The following is a 23349-nucleotide window of genomic DNA, read 5'->3' as shown; positions in this document are numbered from 1 at the left end:
CAACAATGTCAACTTAGTTTGTTTGAAGTGGCAGCGGCAAAAGCAGCCAAAGCAGGAGAAGACCACGAAGCAAGTTGCCATATGCGCTGCTCCATCCACTCACTCGACACTCCCGAGTGTGTGTGTGTGCGTGTAAGCACTTCTGCTTGTGTGTGTTTTATCTGAATTTTAATTAAATTAAAACCAATCACACTACAAGCTCTCGAGTGCAGTGCTGTTGCATGCCACAAATCTTATTGGCTTGCATATTCTCACGACTAATGAAATTTTTTTCAAATTTCTAGAATATGTAGATTTTCCTAATAAGTTTTCGTCATCACTTTGGTTTTAATTAGAATTTGTTGTCACCTCAATTAGGTCAGCAAACGAGTTCATTAATGAAAAACAAACAGAATTGTCGCACACTTTGCTACCTGTGTATGTGTGTGTGGATATATGCAGATGTGTAGGTGAAGTAGTTTTTAATAAGTGATTATACTTGTGCATTGTGTCGAAAACTAATTAAAATGGATTATCGAAAATCTCTCCATTGTGTGTTCTTGTCCACCTCAGTTGCTTAGTTGCATTTTTCACACGCAAGAAAAATTGATATTAAGTGAATTACATGTACATACATATGTATATGTTTGTCCACTTGCTTATTTAGCTTGCTTTCAATTAATTTATGAAATATTGAAAGTTGCTTAATAAAAATGAAAGTGATATTTAGATGTAAAGTAAAAATTTTGAGTAAATTTTATACTTAGTTCCCTATTTTTTTTTCAAGATATTCGTTATTTCATAAAATATGTAAATATCCGAATTTTCTGCAAAATGTTATCCATCTAATGTCCGACCAAGAAAACAGTGTTTCTGTGCCCCTTAGAAGTTGCTACCATTACGAAAAGAAGGCGCCAGCGCGATCTGGCATTTTGAGACCTAACCTGTAGAAGTCCCGGGTATAAAGTATACATTATTCAAAGTATAGAGCCGTGCTAGTCTACTGTTGCCTTTTGCCACGCTTTGGAGCGCCTTTATTATGTGCGGTTTACTCGGTTGACTGTCGATTGGACTTCGGTGTGAAACGACAGAGCCATGTTCTTTGGCACATATCGACGCAAAAGCTCGGGTGTTCTTTCGACATAACTTTACCATCATCAAATCGTTTTAAAATGAGTACCAAGCAGACTACACTGACAGCTAAAGGTAAGATACAGCGCAAAAAAAAATAAGGACCAATTGAGGAATACCTGGTACCAGAGAGCAGCCTTTGTACTCGGGAAGACAAAGGTCAGGCAGGGTGACACCCCAGTAGATATAATGGAGTAATACCAAAGTTTTCCGAAAGGAAGCCATCGGAGCCTCTCACGGAAACCGCTAAACCATACAGCAAGAAGAAGAACCGCTCCCACAACGAATAATTGGAAACTCGGTCCATTAAAATACAGATAAGCGGAGATCGACGTGAAATTGTGAGCCTAGTACAGGTATTTATCCATGCACTTGATAACCCGGCGGTTCATCACCTGCAGTTTGACTACTCGGAAATCGTTAAGGACTACGAGATCATCAAGTGCCAGGAGCAGGTTTGGACTTTCTAATGGGTAGCGTTGCTAAAATTAGCCGGCCTCCAACTAAAACTTATATCCGTTAAAACATCTCGTATTTGCATTTAATTGCCTCTTCTAGAGGAGTTGGTCGAACCAACTCCGGAATAGATGAATGACTGCTAATTACGAAGGAGAAGACAAATAAATCAATCCGGTTTTAGTGGCTGGAAGAGTCGATAGAGGCTCTATCAAAAACTGACAACAAATGACCAATGAGCAGAAACCGAAAACCAAACCTCGTAGAAGGCACTGTAGACCATTCCAACCAATGCTTTTAGAAATTGTATGGAAAATTTGATTAAGCGTTAGCATGCTAAGATATATAAGATTTATAATAATGATCTATTTTTGATGCTTTCCCCCATCCTCATATCAGCTGGTCGTGAATTTAACATTGTTCGGTTCATTTGGGGCCCGACTTTAAGAGTATGTATCAACAGCATTTTTATCAAGTAATACTAATTAGTCTTCAAAAGTATTGTTTTTTCTCAAATGGTACAAAATTTGTAATGTTTACGGCTATATAATGTATTTGGGATGCGCATGGAATATTTTTTATTCACTACTCGTACCTTGAGAAAGGAAGAACCATCCACAGTTTGAAGAAAAGGGAAGTGCTGTTTCACCAAAGCAATTCACCGCATCACTAGTCAGTGAAAACAATGTCAAAATGCGATTGCTTCATCATTCCCCGCTTTCTTCATATCTGGTAGCGCCGATTATTTCTTGTTCTCAGATCTCAAAAGAATGCTCGATGGGAAGAAATTTTCGTCAAATGATGAAGTGATCGCCGCATCTGAGGCCTATTTTCAAGCAAAGAACAAATCTTACTTCAAAAATTATTTCGAAAGGTTAGAGGGTCGCTGTAATTAGTGTATCACCTTTGAAAGGAACTACGTATGTTGAATGAAAACAAAAACAAATTTTGTCAAAACAAGTGTTATACACTCGTAGGCCGGAGACTTTTCAATTGACCTTTTATTGAGCTTTGGATTGCAGATAGTTTTGAGCAGAACCTTATCGCCAGGCATAATTTTCTGGAGTGAAAGATACCCCATGCTACGTAAACAAAAGAATCCAAAATTTTTTAAAATGAATCTCTGATTATTAAAGTAGGCAACGGCGAATACCGCAGTCGATGAAACGATGAGCTGTACGAGGTATACGACGACATTGACATAGTACAGGGAATTAAGAGAGAGAGGGGTGAACAGAGGAAAGGGAAAGCCACCACTCCTTTGGAAAGACCAGGTGGAGGAGGACCTGGCTACACTTGGAATCACCAATTGGCGCCAAACAGCGAAAATAATGTAGTCGTAAGAACAATCTAGAGTATTTTTTGACTATCTGATAGGTTTGAACTTAGTGTTGGCACACCTGATTCTGTTTAATTTCAGATTGACAATGTTCGGGATACAAAGTGGTCTGACGAAGGAAAAACACGAGCATACATCCTAAATACGCTCTCCTCTTCCAAATTATGTGCCCGTTTCTTACTAAACATGTCTCCAACTGTTATCCTCATCCTCATACCAAATTATCGCAAGATATTACCCTTCATCTACAATTCCTTATGGTCCCACTAGAAAAGCCGTAGTCTTCCATAAATTTCCTAAAAATAGAGCGTACTTTAAATGCACTAAATTAAATCTGAACTTAATTTACACAGCCTCCCAGTGGTGGCACAGAAGTGTACACACACACAAGCTCAGCACGGAATGCACTTAGACACACATACAAACGGCAAGAGTGCATTGCTGCGCTAAGCATTTTTCTCATTTTAGAATTTTCCATTTTCCCCAGTCGCCGCAATGCCACAATGCACCTCGCTTGCCACTCACTGCGGCCATTGGCCCGACGGGGTGGTGGCTGAAGACGAGGTTGGAGCAGTGTGGCTGGCTTTTAGTGACGTTGCCGTTAGCCTCTTCAACAACAATTAAATGAAAATGAAAAGCTAAACGACGCGACGTCATTGCACCAAAGACACAGAGCGCCAAGTCAGCCATGTGGCAGAAGGGCCAGTGGGCCACATGTAAAAGAAGGCGAAGCTGCGAAAAAGCAAAGCGAAAAACGTAATAAAGCCAGAATGAAGTGCACTGTGCCTTGGCGTACGCAGGAGGCAAAGCAATTTGTCACAAGTTAAATCTATTCATGATGCAACTGCTGCGCTGTCAGGCGGCTGGTTGACTCTGTAGCACGCAGAACTGACAGCTGTCTATGCCCTAGCTGTCTGTCCGTTCGTACTTTGTTCCATTCTCTTCCACAACACAGCTCGATTTGGCATAGTGTGTGTGTGCGTGTGAGGCTTTTTGTTGTTTTTAATTTTGCAGCATGGAAATGCATTTCTGAAGCAGCGTGCAGCAAGCGAAGAGAAAAGTGAAAAAATTCCTAGAAGTGAGGAAGGAAAATTTTTGCAACAACTTGAGTTGCTGCTGTGCCACTCCAAGCGCTTCCTGTGTTGCATAAATTGCTTTTTACTACCACCACTGCCACCACAGCTGCCGCTAACTTGGCTGGTTAGAGCTGGGTGGGGTGTGGTGTGTGCAACGTATTGTGCGACAGTCTGTCTAACGGTTTGGCTGGCAGCCGAAGCAAAAGTGAGTGGCAGCGCCTAAGCGTGTGCGCATGCGCGTGCAGCGGCAGCGCTCATTGACTAACTAATGCGTTCCACACTCGTCACTCATCTAACGGTAATGCGAAACTGGAGCCAAGTTCAGCAGGCCGCCATGAATGTGTGGCAGTAAATGCGTCGCGACGTGCAACATGAAGCAGTGCAAAAAGTGTCGGAGGTAAAACGGAAAACCGTCGAGTGTGCAAACCTTGCCGCAATGCTTGGTGTTGCAACTAATGTGCAGAAAAATCGCAAGAAGAAACTGTAACAAAGGCAAGGCGGATGCAAGGAGAGTGTCGGCGTAGCAGCAATGGCGCAAGTGAAGTGCTACATTTTGCTTTCTTTGCCACACACAGGCAGTGGCATTCAATAAACGCACACATTCGTGCAACATCAAATAAAAACAAAAAACTGTTACAAGGTGAAGCAGCTGGGCGACAGCCGAGCAGACACAAAGGCGTTCGGGCGACATTGCGTAGGTGGCACAAACACCAGCAAAACAGGGCGCGTACGCCAGCCCGGGCAACCATGTGGCAAGTGCATAAGTGAATGCGTAAGCACAATGCATGGCGTTCAAGACAGCTGCTACGCGCATCTGTGGCATGTGGCAGCAATGTGTGTGTGTGTGTGAGGGCGTGCGGTGCTTTTGAGAAAGTGCTATTCGGCAAAGTAGCAAATTACGACACAACAGCGTTGCAAATGGCACATGCAACAATGCCACACTCACACGCAGATGCATAAATGGCTTAACTGAATTGTTGCAAGTGGCACAAATAGCGTGAATGGTGTTAATGGGATTAAATGGCTGCCGCTGCAAGGGCCTTAAAATGCAGCCGCTTTTACTAAAGCAGCAATGTTGCACATATACATGCCATACACGCATGTTGCAACATACAAATGGCGCCCTCATAGCTGCAACGGTAAGCATCGTTATTTAATAACTTGCCGAAAGTGCCACCGAAATGTTTTTTAAAAAGCCATAAAATGCATATCAATAGCCCTTTCAGGCCCGCGGCTAAGTGGATGACACAGGGCTTTTTGGCACAACTTATGCGTCGGCCATGGTGGCAGCGGTGGCCGCGTGTTTGCCAACTTTTCAAGCACAAGAACTTTTGTGGCATGCAATGCACTTGCATCACCCACAAAATGGTACTATAACTGCTTGCCACATGCATGTGGCAACAACGCACGTATGAAGGTGTGCGTGTATAAGCGGCATGTATACACAAATAAATACATGGCACGAATTGTGTGCCCTGCGTCTGAGTATACAAAAATTCATTTCATCGCAATTCCATCGAATGCAGTTTGCTTAAGCCGCACTGTGGCATGTTGCCATGAGTAAAGGTTTCTGCATCAAATTAAAAGAGAATAAACATTTTTTCACATCAAAAGGCAACCTTCGCAAAAAACAAATCTCTGACCTCGTAGCATGCCACAACGAACATGCAACACACGTGTGTGGTATCTACATGTATATGCATAGTGAATATACTCGTTTGTAAAGAGTTCCCAATTTAAAGCATTTACGGCAATATTTTTCCACACTTTTTATTGATGTGTGCGTATAGTACATATACACATATGTATGTGTGTAGTTTCGTGTCTATGTACCCTTGCGCCGCCAACAGATTGCTTGTGGCGTGTTTGAAACGCACAACGAATCAATTTAAGTTGCATTCAAAAAGTTTTCACTCACATATTGCTATATATATACATATGTGTAATTGTAAATATATCTGTATGTACTCGTATACGAATGTATACAAGAGAGTGTACGTCTATATGCTTGCAACACGCGGTCGCTCACACTTTTGCCACGCACGCCTGTCATTTATCAAAGTTTGGCAAGCTTTGATGCAAACATTGCGCACTTGACTGTTAAAAAACAAAAACAAAAAAATTGATTTTCTAAAACCTTGGACGCTATAATAGGAGTGTTTGAAAAAATCTGCAGCAGAGAAAAGGACATGCAAACAGCCGTTGCTGCCGTGTTGGGGCAGAAAGGCCGGAGTTTCCGTTTTTCGTAGCCTGATTTCAAAGTTCTGCGCAAATCAAAGTGTGGATAAAAATCGAAAAAATATCAACTTTTTCAAAGCTTTGTCCCTTGGTGTTGGTTTTACAGTGAGCAATGTGCAAAAAGTCTCGAAAGTGTGTTCAAATATAGACACATTTGTCGTGCTGATGAAAGTTTGCTGCACGTTGTTTGTGGCATACTTGATTCGTCGCAAGGCTTTTAATGAAAAGGTGTACTAAAAAATATATACATATCTACATATATAGAACGAACCAAAAGTGTAAAAACCTTTCGATTTGCGGCCAATGAAACTGTATAGTAATTAGAAGTGGCAGGCAGAACTTTTTCCTTTATTGATACTGTTTACGAGTACATACATATATATTGTGAGAGAGATTACAACGCTTTGACTGAAACTAGTTAGTGTTTTAAGTGGAAAATACACACAATCTGTTTTCAGAAGTTCTAGAACTTTAACTACATCAGCTGATCTTAAGAACCTTTCTTACAGGGTTTGTCCGGAAAGTAATACGACTGAGTCGATGTTAAAAAATTTATTGTACCAATCGTTGGCATTCGTTAAAAGCTTTCCAAATAGGCTCCCTCTGCGCCGATGTAGCGCTGCCAGCGCGATTTCCAATAATTGAAAACGTGGCGGAAGGTATTTACCGGAATAGCCTAGAGAGGTGTGTGGTGCTTGGATCCCCTCTTGCTTGCCTTTTTTGGGACTTGCCTGTCATCGGGATCATACTGAAAGACTCGTCACCTGTGATTACGTTATTCAAAAATTTGGCGTCACTTTTCACAAAATGTTCAAATTTTCTTGACACACTTCCGCTCGCCGTAATTTCTAGTCGTCAGTGATTTTGATATTGGGACTATTTTCGCCCACTCCTTGCGCATGTTCAAGAAAACTCCGTCACAATGAATGAATCACATGAACCACAGATTATGATAAACATTTGGGCAATTAAACGAATACTTAGTCGACGGTTTGAGTTCAAAACCTTGTGCAAACGAGTCACATTGTCGGTGTTTGTCGAAGTCTCAGGTCTTCCAGCACGGTCTACATCATCGACCTCTTCCCGGCCCTTCAAAAAGGCCTGGTCTACCGAATTCAATCGGTGCGACCACGCTCCGAAGTCGCTGCAGAAGAAAATCGGTCCAATTACTTTCCGGACAAACTCTGTGTAGACAGTCGTTTACCTAGTCGTCCTGAGTAAAGAATGTGGGCAAACTCTTGCCCAAAAGTAAGGTTTAAGTCTATCATCTTAGGTTAACAGGTTGATCCTAACAAGTATCTCACTTCACTCCATTGTATTACTTAAAACTCATATATAATAAATTACAAGACGCTTTCGGTTAAGAGCCTTTGATAAATCGATGGAGACCGTTAATGTCAGTTTCGACTATGGCTGCTGGTTCGCCAAAGGTAAGACTGCCAATATGTTTGATCCTCAGCCTTGCAAAGCCTTTGAGGAGTAAGTGCCTAGATGCTTTCACTTTACCTTCCTCTACTTTGACTAGTTGCGTTCGTCAATATTTCAGCCCTACCATATGAATTCTTATTGAACAATGTCCAGTAAGAACACCTAATAGTGCGGCAAGTTTTGGTAAGGTAGAAGTAGGTCAAAATGATCTTGCAATCACAAAGAAGCAGGTCGTCGATTAGCGCCTGTTTAGCGCACGTGGGGTCTACAGTGTTGCAACGCAACACGCCAATGGAAATAGAATTGAGTCTCTCAGAATGCTCATATATGGGGAAAACGGAAAATTTTATTTTTCGGTGAATCTAAGAATGATTGAGCCTAAGACTCTTCTATAATCGCGGTGTATGTACCTGTGAGTGTTGGTTAAGGTAATTATAGCAAACAATAGGTTATTATAAATTGTAAATTAATAAATTGTGATCTTTTTTATAGCATAGTTGAAAAGACGAACGGTGACAAAAAGAAACTCTTTCATATTATAGAGAGGCCCTCAAATATCAACGAACTGTTCTTAGCCTACCACAGTTTTGTTAAGCGGCTAGTTTCGATTCCAAAGAATTGCCTGGTCGCCCAAAGGTGTGACGTCCAAAATTTTTCGACCTCAATTCAACAAATGTTGGAAAATCGAACAGAAAATGTCATGAGCTTTCTATTTACTGGAGTAGACGGACTGAGGAGAATGGAGTCATGTGTAGAAGTTCACGCAAGTGAGGAAAGTTCTCTGATCGCCATTCACTTGGGAGTGGCCAGAAACGATTCTTTTACATATGACTCAAGCAGCTCACGACTTCCGATCTTTGACCAAGTATCCTCTGGGTAGCCTAAGAACATCCGTTTGAAGGCGAGCTAAAGTGAGAAGGCGAAACCTTCCCTCCGCAGGGTTGTGCGCTGGGTTTGGGACCCACCACGTAAAAACAGTACCAATGAAAACTAAACGACAGCCTTGCTGTTGTTAACTCGGCTATAATCGCGTAAGCGGTGTCTACGCCAGTAAAGAAGAAGAAGACGGACTGATATTGAAGCTGATTTGTACTAACATATCAAGGAAACTGATTTTCTTTCGATGAATACGAACAATGGCTCCAAAAGAGGCATTTGTCAACTTCTGTCAACTAATAATTATCCCGAAATTACAAAAAGCTTACTATATAATTTTTTATCACTTTGTTTTTGAAGAAAAAAGGTTAATCATTTCTTTTATTAAGGTTCTCAGAAAATTGTTTCTACAAGTGAAGATATGCTTTGAAAAGCTGTTGATGGACACTGAAGTGCGAAAGCATTAATATGTAAATACGAAGTCTGAAAGTGGCAAATTTAGTAACACAACTGTGCCACGCAAGCAAGAAGCGAAGAATATGAATTATGAAATAAGAATCACGAAAAAAATAAAATTCGCGCATTTTTGGCGTTTTAATTTCATAATTTGTCATGGTCACCAAACGCCCAGCAACCTGGTGTGGATGCGCTTCAACGTGTAGCAGGTGATTCGAGCGCTAAATTGGAAAAAATATGCAGCATAGCTGTGGGCATTTTTCGTCGAAGAATTTACGCGTTATAAAAACCGAACTGGAGTGGAACTGGCACGCCTCAGTGCTGTTGCCGTTGTGGCGCTGCCTGTACGTGCACCTACGACGCCAACCACAATGCGATGCGTTCGTGCTCCACGGCTGTCGGTACGGTGCCGTCAAGTGCGCTGGATGCCAACGCGCCCGGGCCGGCGTTCGGCTGACAGCACCTGTAATTGATCCGTACAAACTGTCAGTCTAATTAACATGACAACATTGTGAGTGACGAAGGTCCTGCGACACACGCATCCATTGTCCACACAAACATTTCAATGCGTGTACGAGTGTGTGTGTGTGCGTCCGCATTTTAAAAGCGCTTGTCGTGGCTTGGCAAGTGAAGTTTCAACACAAGTATTTTGCGGCCACTTTGCGCCACATTTCAGCATTCGAGTGCGTTGAATTGTTCGGCGATTTTTTTGTGTGCCTGCCTCATGCAACATATTCTTTTGTGCGGCATTTTAATTTTCATGTGCGAATATTTTCGTATTCCGTATTTTTAACTACTTATGTCTCTTCACCTTTTTTAAGCTTTCGGCTTGCAGCTTTTCAGCCAGTTTCAGTTGTCATTTAATGTGCTTAATGTCATTATTATAAGATTTTTAAAGGTAAGTTGGGACAACGCCGGCTGCACTCTCAAACAAACATATATTTATACTCGTGTATCTGCATATGGAATTATGGCGCTGTGGAGCTTGCTCTTGTGTCTTGAAGCTGGCAACACTGGCGTGATTAATTGGATTGTTGCGCTAATATTCCCGTGTGTAGTGGAGTCCGCGCCTGCTGCGAACTTTCTTCGAAGCTGAAGCAGTAAATTCAAGCGCACATATAATATACACTAATATTATGCCTTTATATAATGAATTTTCATGCGTTTATATATACATACAAGCATACAGTCTACTATTCGCCTGTTTTTTCCAATCTTCGGAGCGCGTCTTTAACTTTTTTGGAGTTCGCTGAGTGGCATTTTAACGCATTTGCCTCAATTTCTGTCCAGTTAAATTTCGCCTCAAATTTTTTCATAGCGACTCTGTCTGCTGACTGTTGATATGTCATGTGAGTATCAGGCAGGCTTATTTTAATATGTGTTACAAAGTAATTTCTTTCTTTAAAATGTAACTGACATTAATCCCTGACGCGTGTCTGGCAACAAATATGAAATTTAAATCCATGTCTGCAAACACAGTGCCTCCTCTACATACTTATATACATTTGTACATATTCACCTATATTTGAATGTAGTTGATTGCATTGAAAGCTCTTGAAGAGTGCGAGATTCTTAAAACGTATTTTGCGTAAATATAGTGTAATAGGATTTTGACTCACCTGATAACACCTTCTGTCCTTGAGGCAATCACCTTTCTCGGGAGTGTACTGCAAAGAGAGGTAAATAGCGAGAAATAAAAATTTAATTACGTGGAAAGACAGAGATATCTTCTTTCTTAAAATTATGTAAATGAGGGGATATAGGGTGTTACATTTAAGTCTTTTTTAAAATAGTAATATGTATTGATGGGTGTGAATCAACAGGTTTTCCGCTAGAATGCAGACAAGAACTCAAGAGAAACCAGAAAGATACTTCTGTATCACGCTTCCTGTTGGCAGCATAGCTGTTGCTCGTTAAAAACTTCAATTACAAAAACTTGAAGCATTCTTGGGTGAAAAATATACAAAAGGTTATCTATTTCGAAGTTCCCTACAAAACAACACAAAAACTTTAAATTTATTAGGGAGTGTTCATTATCTTTCGAAAGAACATTCTTTGGCAATTATTTTTTGAAGATCCTCTCTTTCAAATGTTGAGTGCGGCTACGCCTTAAATGCTTCATCCGTTTAGTCGAATTCTCGATGACTCGTTCGAGCATTGCGACTGGTAACCGCACACGATCTTGGTGGACAATCGCCCAGCGCAAAACGTGAAATAACTTACTCACCGAAGTAATCCCTCAATTTATGGATTGATGCGATGTGTGGGAGAGGCGCTGTCTTCCATCGGCGCACAAACCACACCAAATCGTTGGTTTTTCTGAAAAATGCCGGTTCTTGACTCTCTTCCGGTTGCTCTTTGTCCCAAATGCGGAAATTGGTCTCATTACTAAAAAAAATTTGTCTCGGGTCTTCCTGGAACTTTTCAAGAGCTCACAGATCGAAGCGATGTCGCTTGGGAAGGTTGGGCGGCTTCAGTTCTTGAACAAGCTGTATTTTGTACGCTTTCAATTTAAGATCTCGACGTAAAATCCGCCAAGTCATTCCATACGTCAGTCCGAGTGGCTGCGGATGGCGCCAAATCGACGTTCCATGGTTTTCCTGTATATTTTCAGCTACGTCTACTACATTTTTGCGGTCTATTGAGTTAGTTATTATCCAATAATGAATGCTGTGCCTCAAAATGTGATGGTATTGTGAATAATACGCTCAGTAGGCCGATTATGTTGACCATAAGTTAAGCGAAGCGCGTGTAAAGATTCCTTGGATGTAAGTCTCTCCATGATGAAATCCTAAACAATACTATACATAAATAACTGAGCACAACTCACGCGTGATCTGTCAACAACTTTATAATATAGGTGTCAATTTGATAGAGAGAGTCAAGGTCGTTGAGATAATATTGTTCTATGAACTGGATAATGTCCTAAAGGTGGATCCTCTGAAAAACTAAAGTGAAATGAATCCATCATAAATCGGCTTAGCCCATTTATTTATATTTCCGATGGTCACTCAGTCTTGATTTTTTGAAACTATATCGACTTCTTTCAAAAAACTTTTAAAACTGGAGTTCGATAAGTTTGAAGCAATACCAGTTACAATCCATGTAACTAGAGGAAGGCGAAGCTTGTAGAAGGTGAGTAGATTACTAGGCCTTTTTGATTTACTTTGCGACTCCCGGTAGTTGACTAGCGCTCGGCAAGCTTATGTGATCACACAATATTTTGGAGCCCGGTACCTTTACTAGTCTTATTATGAAGTGGTTGATGCTATTCATACCTTTTTAGCACATTCTGGAAGTTTGGAATAAACTTTAGAGTATTTATCTCAGGATTTCGAGGTTCAATTTCGAAGAAAGTGATATAGTAGTCTAATAGCAATGGAAAAAGTGCGGTCTTGGAGAAAAAAAAAACGTTAGAAGACGTTTTAAGATCAGCACACAGCATGATACTTGTACAGTAGATCCGAAGTGGGCTTCCATTAAAGGAAGGAGATGACAGAGCCTGAATTAATAGGGACAATTTTAAATAGCGGCTCAATATACATCGTAATTTCGAAAAACTTGCGCATCTTTGTACTCACAATCATCACTTAATTCGATTAGAGTTAACTAACCCGGCAACGGTGGTGAGGCGCCTGAGAACGAACTCAATATGGTCACAAAGCTGCTGGTTGGCTGCACAAAGATAGAAGAAGGGTTGAGAAGTCGCCAAAGTGCTGATAATAGATCTGACATGTTTCTGCCTTATATTGTGGGCTGTAGCACAGACACACACACGAATATAACTGCCAGCAATGAGTGATCAGCGGACGACACAATGGATTGGCCGTTCAACGCTTCGTCGCATTGCGTTTTGTCCTTAAAAAAGCTAAAGCGCACGTACAAAAAGTCGGAGAACAATAACAAAAGCAATTGCAGCGCTATTGTCGTTTCATCAACTTTGCTGTTGTTCTTCTTTTTTTTAGGTTTTGTCAGCCAAACTTACATTTCCGTTGCTGGATTGAATCGGTTGGTAGGCTTCTGGGCTACTGGATTCTTTGGTCGGCTGCTTGCCGCTGCTCGTTTGCATCTCGTCAACTCAATTGTTGCATTGTTTTAGCCATTTTTGTGCCAAACACACATGCATACACATGCGCACACAATGACAATAAGTGGTAGAGCTGCCACCGCCAGTTGCATGGTCAACACACACTCTTTGCCGTAGTCGCTCTGCTGCCGATTGTTTGGCTTTGTTGGTCAGTGCTTGGGCCAACGTTCAACTATTCAAATTGGACACTAAATGTGTCAGAGGAACTCTCTTAATTGTGTGATTGATTGATTTATGGTGAACAGGTTACTTCCCTGCCACGCCAAGCCAAGCCAAGCAGCGAACAACGGCCAAGTGAGCAGCGTCCTTGTTGCCATTGTGCGCCCAAAGCGGCTGCCACTGCGCGGTGAGTTATACTCATGTATTTGTGCATGTAAGTGTGTGTGTTATTTGCATGTGCACAAAGCTGTGTGAGTGGCTTTGTATGTGGCACTTGAGTACATATTTTCAAAGCCTTTTGGTCGCTTTTGTTGGGAAACTTTTTATCTTTTTCCGATTGCCCACATTTTCTACTCAAACGTTTGCAAATCTTTTGGTTGGTCGGCTGGTGGCAAAAGCGCCGAATTGCAATTTGTTTTGCAATTAACGAGCTCATGGGTTCTCGAATTGATTTGAGCATATAAAGTATTTTCAATCAAAGGATTTTTGAGTAACAGTTTGAGAAAAATAATTTGTTACATTTTAAAAGACAGAAGTTAAGTTTCGAAGATCTCTTTCGAATTTTAGGGAAATATATTTTTGAACTCCACTCAAGAAAAAGCACACATATGTCCTAAGCTGCTCCCTTTGGCAACAACAAATAAAATAATAATAACAACAACAATATTAACAATATTTGCATTAATTTAATCTAATTTTAGACCAAAATTTTCAGAAATAAATAAAATTTAAATTTCTTAAATAAATTCCCTTATAAAAACAAAAAATCAATAAAGTTCTCCCTTCTCTGTGGTGGTTTATCAACTGCTGTCGAATCCAAAATTTAATTTTACTTATTTTGCGGCAAATAACGAAAGCATATTATTGGAAATCTTTACAAATCTCGCCGTGGCAGGCACAAATCGCCTGTGAAGCATCGAAAGTTTAAGCAAAAATAAAGGAACAAACACAAAAACATGACACCGCAACAAAATTGCTTCTTCCTAATCCCCAATGGCATAGACGGCGGCGACGGCGGCGGTGTGACTTGACTTGACTCCCTTTTACAGAACGTCGAGCAGCGACCACACACTTGAAAAGCGCCGCCTACACTGCCCCGCAACTGCCGACTGCGCCGTATGCTGGCGAAAAGCTTGGGACCTGCTGCCGTCGGCCGACAACTGCTGCCACATGCCTGAATGGCGGCCCCGACTGTATGGAGTACGAGAAAAAAGTGAGCTGTGTCCAAATTAACTTCATGCTGAAACTTCTAATGCGCCTTACAATGTTGCCACATCCCGGCGGCATGCACACACATACACACACCGTTGCTACGTCAGCCACCAGTGTTGTTGCGGTCGACCAGTTTTAGCTTTCTTCGCATTCTTTTTCTACTTTTTAGCTTTTTTCTTCGTTTCTGTGTTTGTAGTTTATTCAACAGCTGCCACATAAAGTGCGCTTTTGTGGCTGCCACTTTGCTATTCCTATTCTACTTGCTGTTATTGTTGTTGTTGTTTGTGTTATTAGAGCTGCGGCTGACTGCCCTTTTCATGGCTTAATCAAATTTCGTCCTAAAAGGCGCGCTAGTCAGGCAGGTCGGCCGACCGGCAGGCAGGTCGTCGTTAGCCAGTCAATGCGCGGCCACATGAATTGAATTTCGTCGCCAGCATCCAGCAACAAAACTGCTGTGCGCGCAAAAAACCACCAGCGACGCCAGTGTGGCGACCGACCAGCAGCCGCCAGCCCAAAAATGTGCCAGTTCGCATTTTTCGGCTTTATTCTAAACGTGCGCACCCAGCAGCCGCTTCCCGCCTACCCCAGCGCCCAGCAAAGAACATGTCATGTTGCCCCCACCTCGGCTGCCTCACACACCCGTACACACTCTTGGCATATGTACACCCCCTTCCAACCGCTGGATACATGGCCGCACACACGCCCCTCTATTCAGCCGTCAGATATTATTTTGATTTATTTCGTTGATTGATTTTTCGTCGATTCTCATTTTTATATCGTTGCCTTGCTTCCTTTTTCACTTTCAGTGGCTCTGATTTGTTTTGCTTGCCACATTTTTTTTCTATTTTTGAGCGGCTGCGATATTGGGGCCGCTATTTATTCAGCAGGAAGTGTTCTACATCGTGTCCATATGTATTTCTGTGTAAATATGCGTCGACTTACGTTGCGCTGTGCTGATGGAATTGGATTTTTGATTTTCAATAACAGCGCTTACAGAATCAATAACAACATCGACAACAATTTAGACGCGATTTGTGTGTTTTGTGCGGCAGTTACATACAAAAACACCAGCGCACACGCACTGGCGTACTTACTTAAGCATATATGTATGTTAGTGTTTACCAAGCCTTATTACGCCCGAGTCGAGAGCCCCCTATGGCTTGCCGGGTGTATTAATGCTTTATTGGGCTCTGTTATTATTTTGATTGTTTTGTAGCGCTTTTCGTATGTCTGTCATGTGGCAGAAACGGAGCATATGGGTGTGGCGGGCACTGAGTGGCGATATGGTAATTGATGTGCACAGCCTTTATCGCCTCGTTGTAATCAAATTATTTGAAAGACTCTCGTGCTTTTCTACGATTGTAAATATGTCAGGGAATTCCCACAGTGCAAGAATCCAATTAATGAGTATTTATATTTGAGGAAAATAAGAGGAAGTGTGTAAGGAGACTTACTTCTCTTAAGAGGCTTTAAATAGAAGCATATCTTCATACATTAGACTGAATGCCCGAGTATTTTGAAAATTTTTGGAGTTAGATTACATCAATGTAGATTTTGAATAGCCAAATATACATTTGAGATACCAACAAAAAATAAATTTTATTATTATTTTTAATGAAATAATACAAATGGAATATGTTTTACAAAATACGAATTACACAAGCGACTGGACTGGTTGATGTCTGGTAAACGAATCTCGTTCGTTGATATTCTCTTTTGTTCGTTCATCTTATTACACATAACTGTTGAAAATTACTTCCACTCCTTGTGATCTTACGCCCAACTGTCGATCCAACATACACTCTTCTTACATTTGATCTAAACATTTTGGGATCCAAAAACCAGTTTTTGAAATGAGTGGGTTCTTTCAGATATAAAAGAGGCTTAAATTACTATTATCAACCGGAATTAATTGGACAATATTATGTTAAATTTTGGGTGAGTATAAAGTGATAACCCAAATCTGAAAGTTTTTATACCCTGAATAGATATTATTTAGTTTGCGACTAAATTTGTAACACTCAGAAGTCTATCTATATATATACAAACTATTCCCATAGTTTTTGAGATATCGATCTGAAATTTTGCACACATCTGTTCCTTCTTAAAATGTTGCTTATTTGTCGTAACTCCTGGTTTTGGGCCGCTATAACATATAGCTGCATATAAACTGAACGATCGGAATCAAGTTCTTATATGGAAAACTTTCACATTTGACGAGATATCTTCGCAAAATTTGGCATATATTAATGTCCAAGATAACGCTATAATCTTTGACTAAATTGCTCACATAGGATCACTATAGCATATAGTTTCCATACAAACTGAATGATCCTAATTTAGTTTTTGTATGGAAAACTTTTTATTTCAAAAGATATCTTCCCGAAATTTAGCGTACATTATTACCTAGAACAACGGTATAATCTCTGAAGAAATTCTTCAGATCGGATTACTATAGCATATAGCTGCCTAACAAAGTGAACGTACGTTGACAAGCTGTTCGGCAGGGTTAATGCTCGAAAATTCTATGAAAAGATGCAACGACAAACATAAGGTTTCAAGACCGGATTATACTCTTTTAGTACCCCCAGAGGTGATCTAGTGACTGATGCCTCGAGCATACTAAAATTAGGGAGGGAACACTTCTCCGATTCCTAATTAACGACGATAGAATATATGTATGTTCCATTGCCTGACTATGATGATGCAATTACCTGTCTGAAGAAAAAAAATGGCGAGTGCCGATGAATTGCTGGCTGAGCTATTCAAATACGGTGAAGAAGACAACAGTTGACAGCAAAGAAATCTAGTGCTTGTATGGAAAATTTTTTATTTGTGAAGGTTTTTACACGAGTAGCTTCGGAGCAGCCGAAGTGAACTTTTTTTTTTTGTTTAGTTCAGTAACGAATCACAATGCACTTCAAGGCTAATTCAAAAAGCAAATGTAGCAATCATACAGTTTTCGGAATAAATCCAAAGATTTCCAATTGATACCAAAAATAGTAATTTTTATTGGATTGGATTCATACTACTCGTAGAATTCTTAAACACAATACAATACCAGAAATGTGTTTCCTGTTTCAATCAACATGAATCTGCTTTGAGTTCCTTGCAATTTTTTCAGAACCCTACGAACCTGGAACATCTTCAATCTTGCAGTGATAGAAAATTTTCTCTCTCTATCTCGTGTATTGAGAGATCTGAATAATGTTTGCACCGCACCGATGTACATACATACATATATCCCAAGTAACTCCATAAGTACAACGAATCAGGTTATGATCAAAAAACAAAAACAAACGAAACACAAAAATTTATTTTCACGTTCTTCTAAGGTTATTTTCAGTTCTCAACTATAAAAATCCTTAACACAAATTGTGAATAAGACCCCCTAAACAAAAATATGTTAAACTCTTAACCTAAAAGCACATCCAAACAAACATTTAAATAAATACATAAAAATACATGTCTAATGGCAACTAAAAGTGAAACGCAGTTCTAAATATAGCAACAACAAATATCCCAAAATATTTATACGACTCATAATGACATGTAAATTTGTTCCAAGGCAAAAGTGCTCAAGTAAAGTGAGCGAAAAAAGCAAAACAACGAAAAACACAACGACATTGAGCTGAAAACCCCCAAAAACAAATACTAGCGTAACGCCCTCTCCCGAATGACATATCGACGAAGCGGTTGAGAACCACCCACTCCACACATTCATCACACAGATGAGCGTGCGGATTGCTCGTACTTTTGGGCAACCCAGCAACGAGGTGAGTTCATGCCACATGGCCCCGTGGCAGAGCAGCTATAAATTTGCGTTTCATTTGCGCTCCATTTCATCAACAATTTAGCAGCAGCCACTTCTAATCTAAGTACACCATGCTTTCATATCTCTGTACTCAACTCTTTCCTTTCCCCTCAAAATGTACATGGGAAATAATGTCACTCAGCCCCATTTATGCTCCCTACAACACGATGACAATTGAAGTGCAGCAAAAACAAAAATTTCGAAAAACATAAAAAAGCAGCAGCAAAACTAACGTAAGATAAGTTTTACCCCATTGTTGCGCCCTGCTATTTGCAGCAAATGCACTGCTGCCGTAAGCAACAAGCAACAGACACACACACGCACCATATTTACAAGCGCGTGTGTGTGTTTGTGCGCAGGCAAAGGGGGAAAACTTAATATGTATACAAAAATAATAAATAACGACAAAACAACTTAAAAATGCCGCTCAGCCGCCGCGACGTTGCGGCATCCGCCAACAATATGGCTGTCAACATTGCTGTTGTTCTTAGCGACTGTGGCGCGCATATATTAACCCCAATTTACGCGCTGACGCGTCGCAGAACGCTACATGCCGGAGCGCCTCGTCTCCAACGGCAGCCTATGTGCTCGTATGTTGCTTTTGGTTTCGCTGCTGCTTTGCATATGATAGCGTGGGCTGCCTCACCTACGGCGCTGCGCTCCCAAGAGCTCCCTAGAAGTTGTCCCAAAATGTTGAAGTGGCATCCACAAGTGCACTTCGGCACATATGTGAGTGTGTGTGTATGAGTTTATATAAAATACATTTGCATGTCTCTTTCGAGAAGTAGCTGCTTGAACATATGAGGCACTCACTCGGCCGTAATGGGGGGAAAAAGTTTCCAGGTGGGCGACAGAAATTTTTAAGAATTATTTTATTGCAGTTCGGTGTTTCATAATTTTAAAAGTTGTATGAATTTCTTTGATAATCTACGATATTTGGTTATGAGCTTTGATAACTTATGTCCGGAGGGATAAGAAATAGAAGATAATTCTGGGGCAACTAGCAGGAGCTGATTCCAGATTTTAAGTTTTAATTGAAACGTTTTAGATATTCTGGTCGAAAGAAATCTGAGCTCATCGTTCCATCGAATGCGATATTCGCCGTGGGCAATGCGCAAAGGACCGTAAATCTTCCGCAAAACTTTTCTTGCCAACACTCCCAAGATCGACACATCCATGCCTCCGCACCATACAGCAGGACGGGAATGATGAGGGACTTGTAGAGTTTGGTCTTTGTTCGTCGGGAGATGTTTTATTTTTCAATTGCCTACTCAGTCCAAAGAAGCAACTGTTGGCAAGAGTGATTCTGCGGTGGATTTCAATGCTGATATTCAAGTTGGACGAATAATAAAATTGATGACAGAAGATATTTTCCGCCTTTACAACCTGATCCATATGCTTCGCTACCTTATCCTGTCTGGGTAAATCAGAAGGAGAAGGCAAATTGAAAATCAATTGGTACAAATTACATAGGATGTCATAATTGAAGAGTGAAAGTACATTATTTGTCAACAAGAAAACATCAAGCACTTTAACGAAGACTTATATTCTTCCTCACATCACAATTGAAGGATTAAGGTTTGGGGATATATCCGATGAATACATTATAATCAAGATCTCTTAGAATATTTCCTTGTAGAAATATATATGGTAGGATGACTGTGTAATCTTGAGATCCCCAGTCTACAACGAAATCATTTCACTTCCGCGTTCAACCGTATACAAAAGCTTGGTAAACCACTCTAAGAACAGAAGACAACTAAAAATATGTAACAATACACAAAAACAAAATAACTTTTACTTGAGTGGAGAAAAATGAATGAGCAGTAAAAGTGCAGCATGAAGAGAAATATTTATTAGCTAAGCAAAGTGAAAACCGCAAATGAAAATTAAGATGTTGCAGCAACACCAACACACTCAATGGCCACAGCAGCCGCAAAGCAGCTTCAGAGGCAACGAAATCAAAAACAATAACAATAATAATAACAATTTGTGTATGTGTGTTGGTGTAGCGGCAATACAATTAAGCAACGAGCAGTCGGCGCTTGGCAGAGTCTAATGAGCACAGCACAGCTCGACAGCGGAAGCTTTATGAAGCATACATCAGCTGAAATACTGCCACAACAGCAGCAGAAGTGTGGCGTTGCAAGCTACAACGCTCGTATGTAGAAATGCAATCGGGTATGTGTGTAGAATGTCTGGCATTTCATCAGTCGCAGCCAACACTTGGGATTTGTGCGGACCAGGGCTGCATGAATGCCACAGCGGCGAGGCGACAACGGCAGCTACTCAAATACAGGGCTTGTGCGGCAAGATATCTCTATATAAATATATGTATATGTGTACAGCTTGAACATTTTGTAAGAATTTCATGTTTATTTATCACTGCTTAGTTTGGTTTACTTTTTTTTTTGTTCATTTCTATGGAAGTCTTATTGACTGTGCTGCTGTTGATTAAGTTTAAGCTTCAGAGAATTATTTAATTAAGATGTTGAGTTGCTGACGCTTCAAACGCTGGCGTCTTTTTCAATATCATTCTGTCAATAATGCTGAGAACTGCTGTCGGAACTAAGTAATCCACAGAGCTTGAGTGAACTTTCGGATGGAACAACTCGTTGTGACTTCATTTCTATAGTATATTGTTGGTTCGTGCAGTGGTTGGTCAGCTCTGACCACTATAAGTTGAGCTTATCTTTTTCCAGATTCCATAAGGAACTTGGAAAAGATTATTGCAGGAAACAAAGCAAAGCTGATTATCTTCTGGTAGCATTTCGCGAACTCAGTTCACCCATAAACGACGGTATAATATCACAATTCAGCGTTCACTCGAATCATCTTGGAATACAATTGAAGGTTTGCACAGAATAAACAAATCACAATCAAAGATGTCGACGAAAACCTGGTATATATCCACTAGCAATGAAAACGTTTGAAGATCCAGCTCTTGAGGTTTTTTAATAGAAGTTTTAGGCATCCGCATAGCACACCGATGCCCAGCAAGATATGCTATCCACATCTTCCGCTTACAGGCAAACCTGCTTATACATGATGGAACTTTAGTAGACAGTTGTACCAACCGAGGAAAAAAATGTATCTGTCTTCCATATAAACGAGATATAAGGGAGGAAAATGAAGAGTTCCCGATATCTTCTTGACAGGGTGTATTCTGGGACCTTACATATATAAATATTTTCCTATGGAATACTGAACGAGCAAAACTTATCATCTTTCACAGAATTAAAAACACTAAAGACAAGATATCTAACTCAAAACTTTATTTTACTTTTCGCAACTTTCCTCAGCCAAACCAAATACACAACTCACTTGAGTTGATAGCTCAAACTTTGACGGCAGATTTTCAACAGTTACTCCCTAATTTACCTCGACTCGACTTTAATTTCAGAAATTTACCGACGTCAAACTGCTTTATTTATCTACTCACTTACACACAGGACACCGCTGAGCTGCAGCCTGCGCACGCCCCGCTTCTAATGGATTGGCCACTGGAGGTTGGACTCAAAATGTTGCACAACTGTCGACGCAAGGTAGGAGAATGCATACAGACCAGGTTGTAGCCACAAGAACCGAAGCCATCATTACAGCTGCGAAAACAAAGAAAGGGGCGCAGAGGCGGGGACCACAGCGGAGCATAACACGAATATATGCGAAGCCATAGAGCCGCGGAAAACTTGATTCCCAAAATGCAAGTTGCAAGTTGCAGGGCAAGCGTTGAAACGTTGCACGCGAGTCAAACCATGAAAAAAAGCCACCGTACGCGGTGATGATGTGGAGTTCGAGCTGAGCGCGTCAATCCGCTGAAGATTCAAGTGCGTTCGTTTGTTTGTCTGCCACTCGGCGTGTGTCTGTGCATGACTGTGATGTAAGACTCAAAGTCAGCGGCAATCAGTGTTGGATTAGTTTGATTTCTCGAGCTCGACACTGCCTTCCGCGTGCAATTGGAACTGGGCTACATGGCGACGAGCGCTTAAAGTATTTGTTATTTCAGCGCAAGATTCAGTTGCACGGCTAAGAAAACATACGTGATCAACGTACGTAGACGTGAAAAAACAAAAGCACCAAGAAATAATAATAATAACAATAAAAGCAACAACCAATGAGAATAAGAAAACATTGATAATAATAACAACGGGCTGCCGTCGAAGCCAAAGGAACATGATATACATGCGGATGTGTGTTCCTGGATGCGTTGAAGTTGAATAACGCAGCGCTGATGTGCGCGAAGGTGAAGCGGCAAGCGAGAGGAAACTTCAGTAAACACAAGTTGACCAAATAGCTGTGGAGGCAATCGAGCCGCGACGACCAGAAAGCCAGAAACCCATACTTAAGTAATGTTCCAATTGATGGCATTAATGGATACACACGACCCAAGCAGAAAAACAGAAAAAGAAAACACTAAAAACCCAAACACGATGCGCACACAACAAGCACAGCGGCCAGTCAGTCAGTCGAGCAGGCAGGGAGCCTGCCATGTCAGACAGCCAGCGACGCATACGCGCAGCAGGTAGCCGGTCAACGTCACCGACAAATAAAGAGTACGAGCATAGGGCGGTTCGTTGTGCGCTCGGTGCCATGGGCCGGGCAGAGAAGCGGGAAGAGCGTGCCGGCGAATACGAAGCGCGACCGTGGGGAAGCCGCCTCGAACTGGCTGCGCAAACGGACTCCCTAGCAGCACCAGCCGCACACACACTCGACGACGACGACGACCAAATGGTCAGCTCGAGCGCAATATAGGCGACGATGTCGATTACCGCGCTGATGGGGAACCAACGCCGTTGCTGGGTTCGCTTGATTATGGTGCCGCGTTCGGCGCAAATACACACATATCTATTTCATCGTCCGTCAACCGCTGTACCGTTCGGGCTGTCTGTCCACACTGTAAGTCAGTCAATGTCTCTTAAGCTGAAGGAAATGTAAATAATCATCAAAAATGACGCAAAAGAAAACAAAAGCAGCAATAAAAGAAAACACAAGTATAAAACACTAAAACAACACCAACAGACACGTTGCACGAAGTACAAAAAAAGATCATACAAGTATATAAATACAGGCGCAAGTAAATACAAACAAAATACGGCGA

The 23349-nt window shown here is 41.1% G+C and overlaps 1 protein-coding gene across 1 annotated transcript in view; it reads right to left on the bottom strand.

Moving 5' to 3' along the window:
• The window catches only part of LOC105225879 (uncharacterized), a 133243-nt gene that overhangs the window by 83194 nt on the left and 26700 nt on the right, over positions 1-23349 (bottom strand). Inside the window, exon 3 of the mRNA XM_011204547.4 lies at positions 10599-10646. Within this exon, the coding sequence (XP_011202849.2) occupies positions 10599-10646 (48 nt within the window). The remainder of the gene's footprint in view (positions 1-10598; positions 10647-23349) is intronic.

The sequence above is a fragment of the Bactrocera dorsalis genome, chromosome 4 (assembly GCF_023373825.1).
Source record: "Bactrocera dorsalis isolate Fly_Bdor chromosome 4, ASM2337382v1, whole genome shotgun sequence".
NCBI classification, from domain to species: Eukaryota; Metazoa; Arthropoda; class Insecta; order Diptera; family Tephritidae; genus Bactrocera; species Bactrocera dorsalis.
This window is presented reverse-complemented; position numbering and strand designations above follow the sequence as displayed.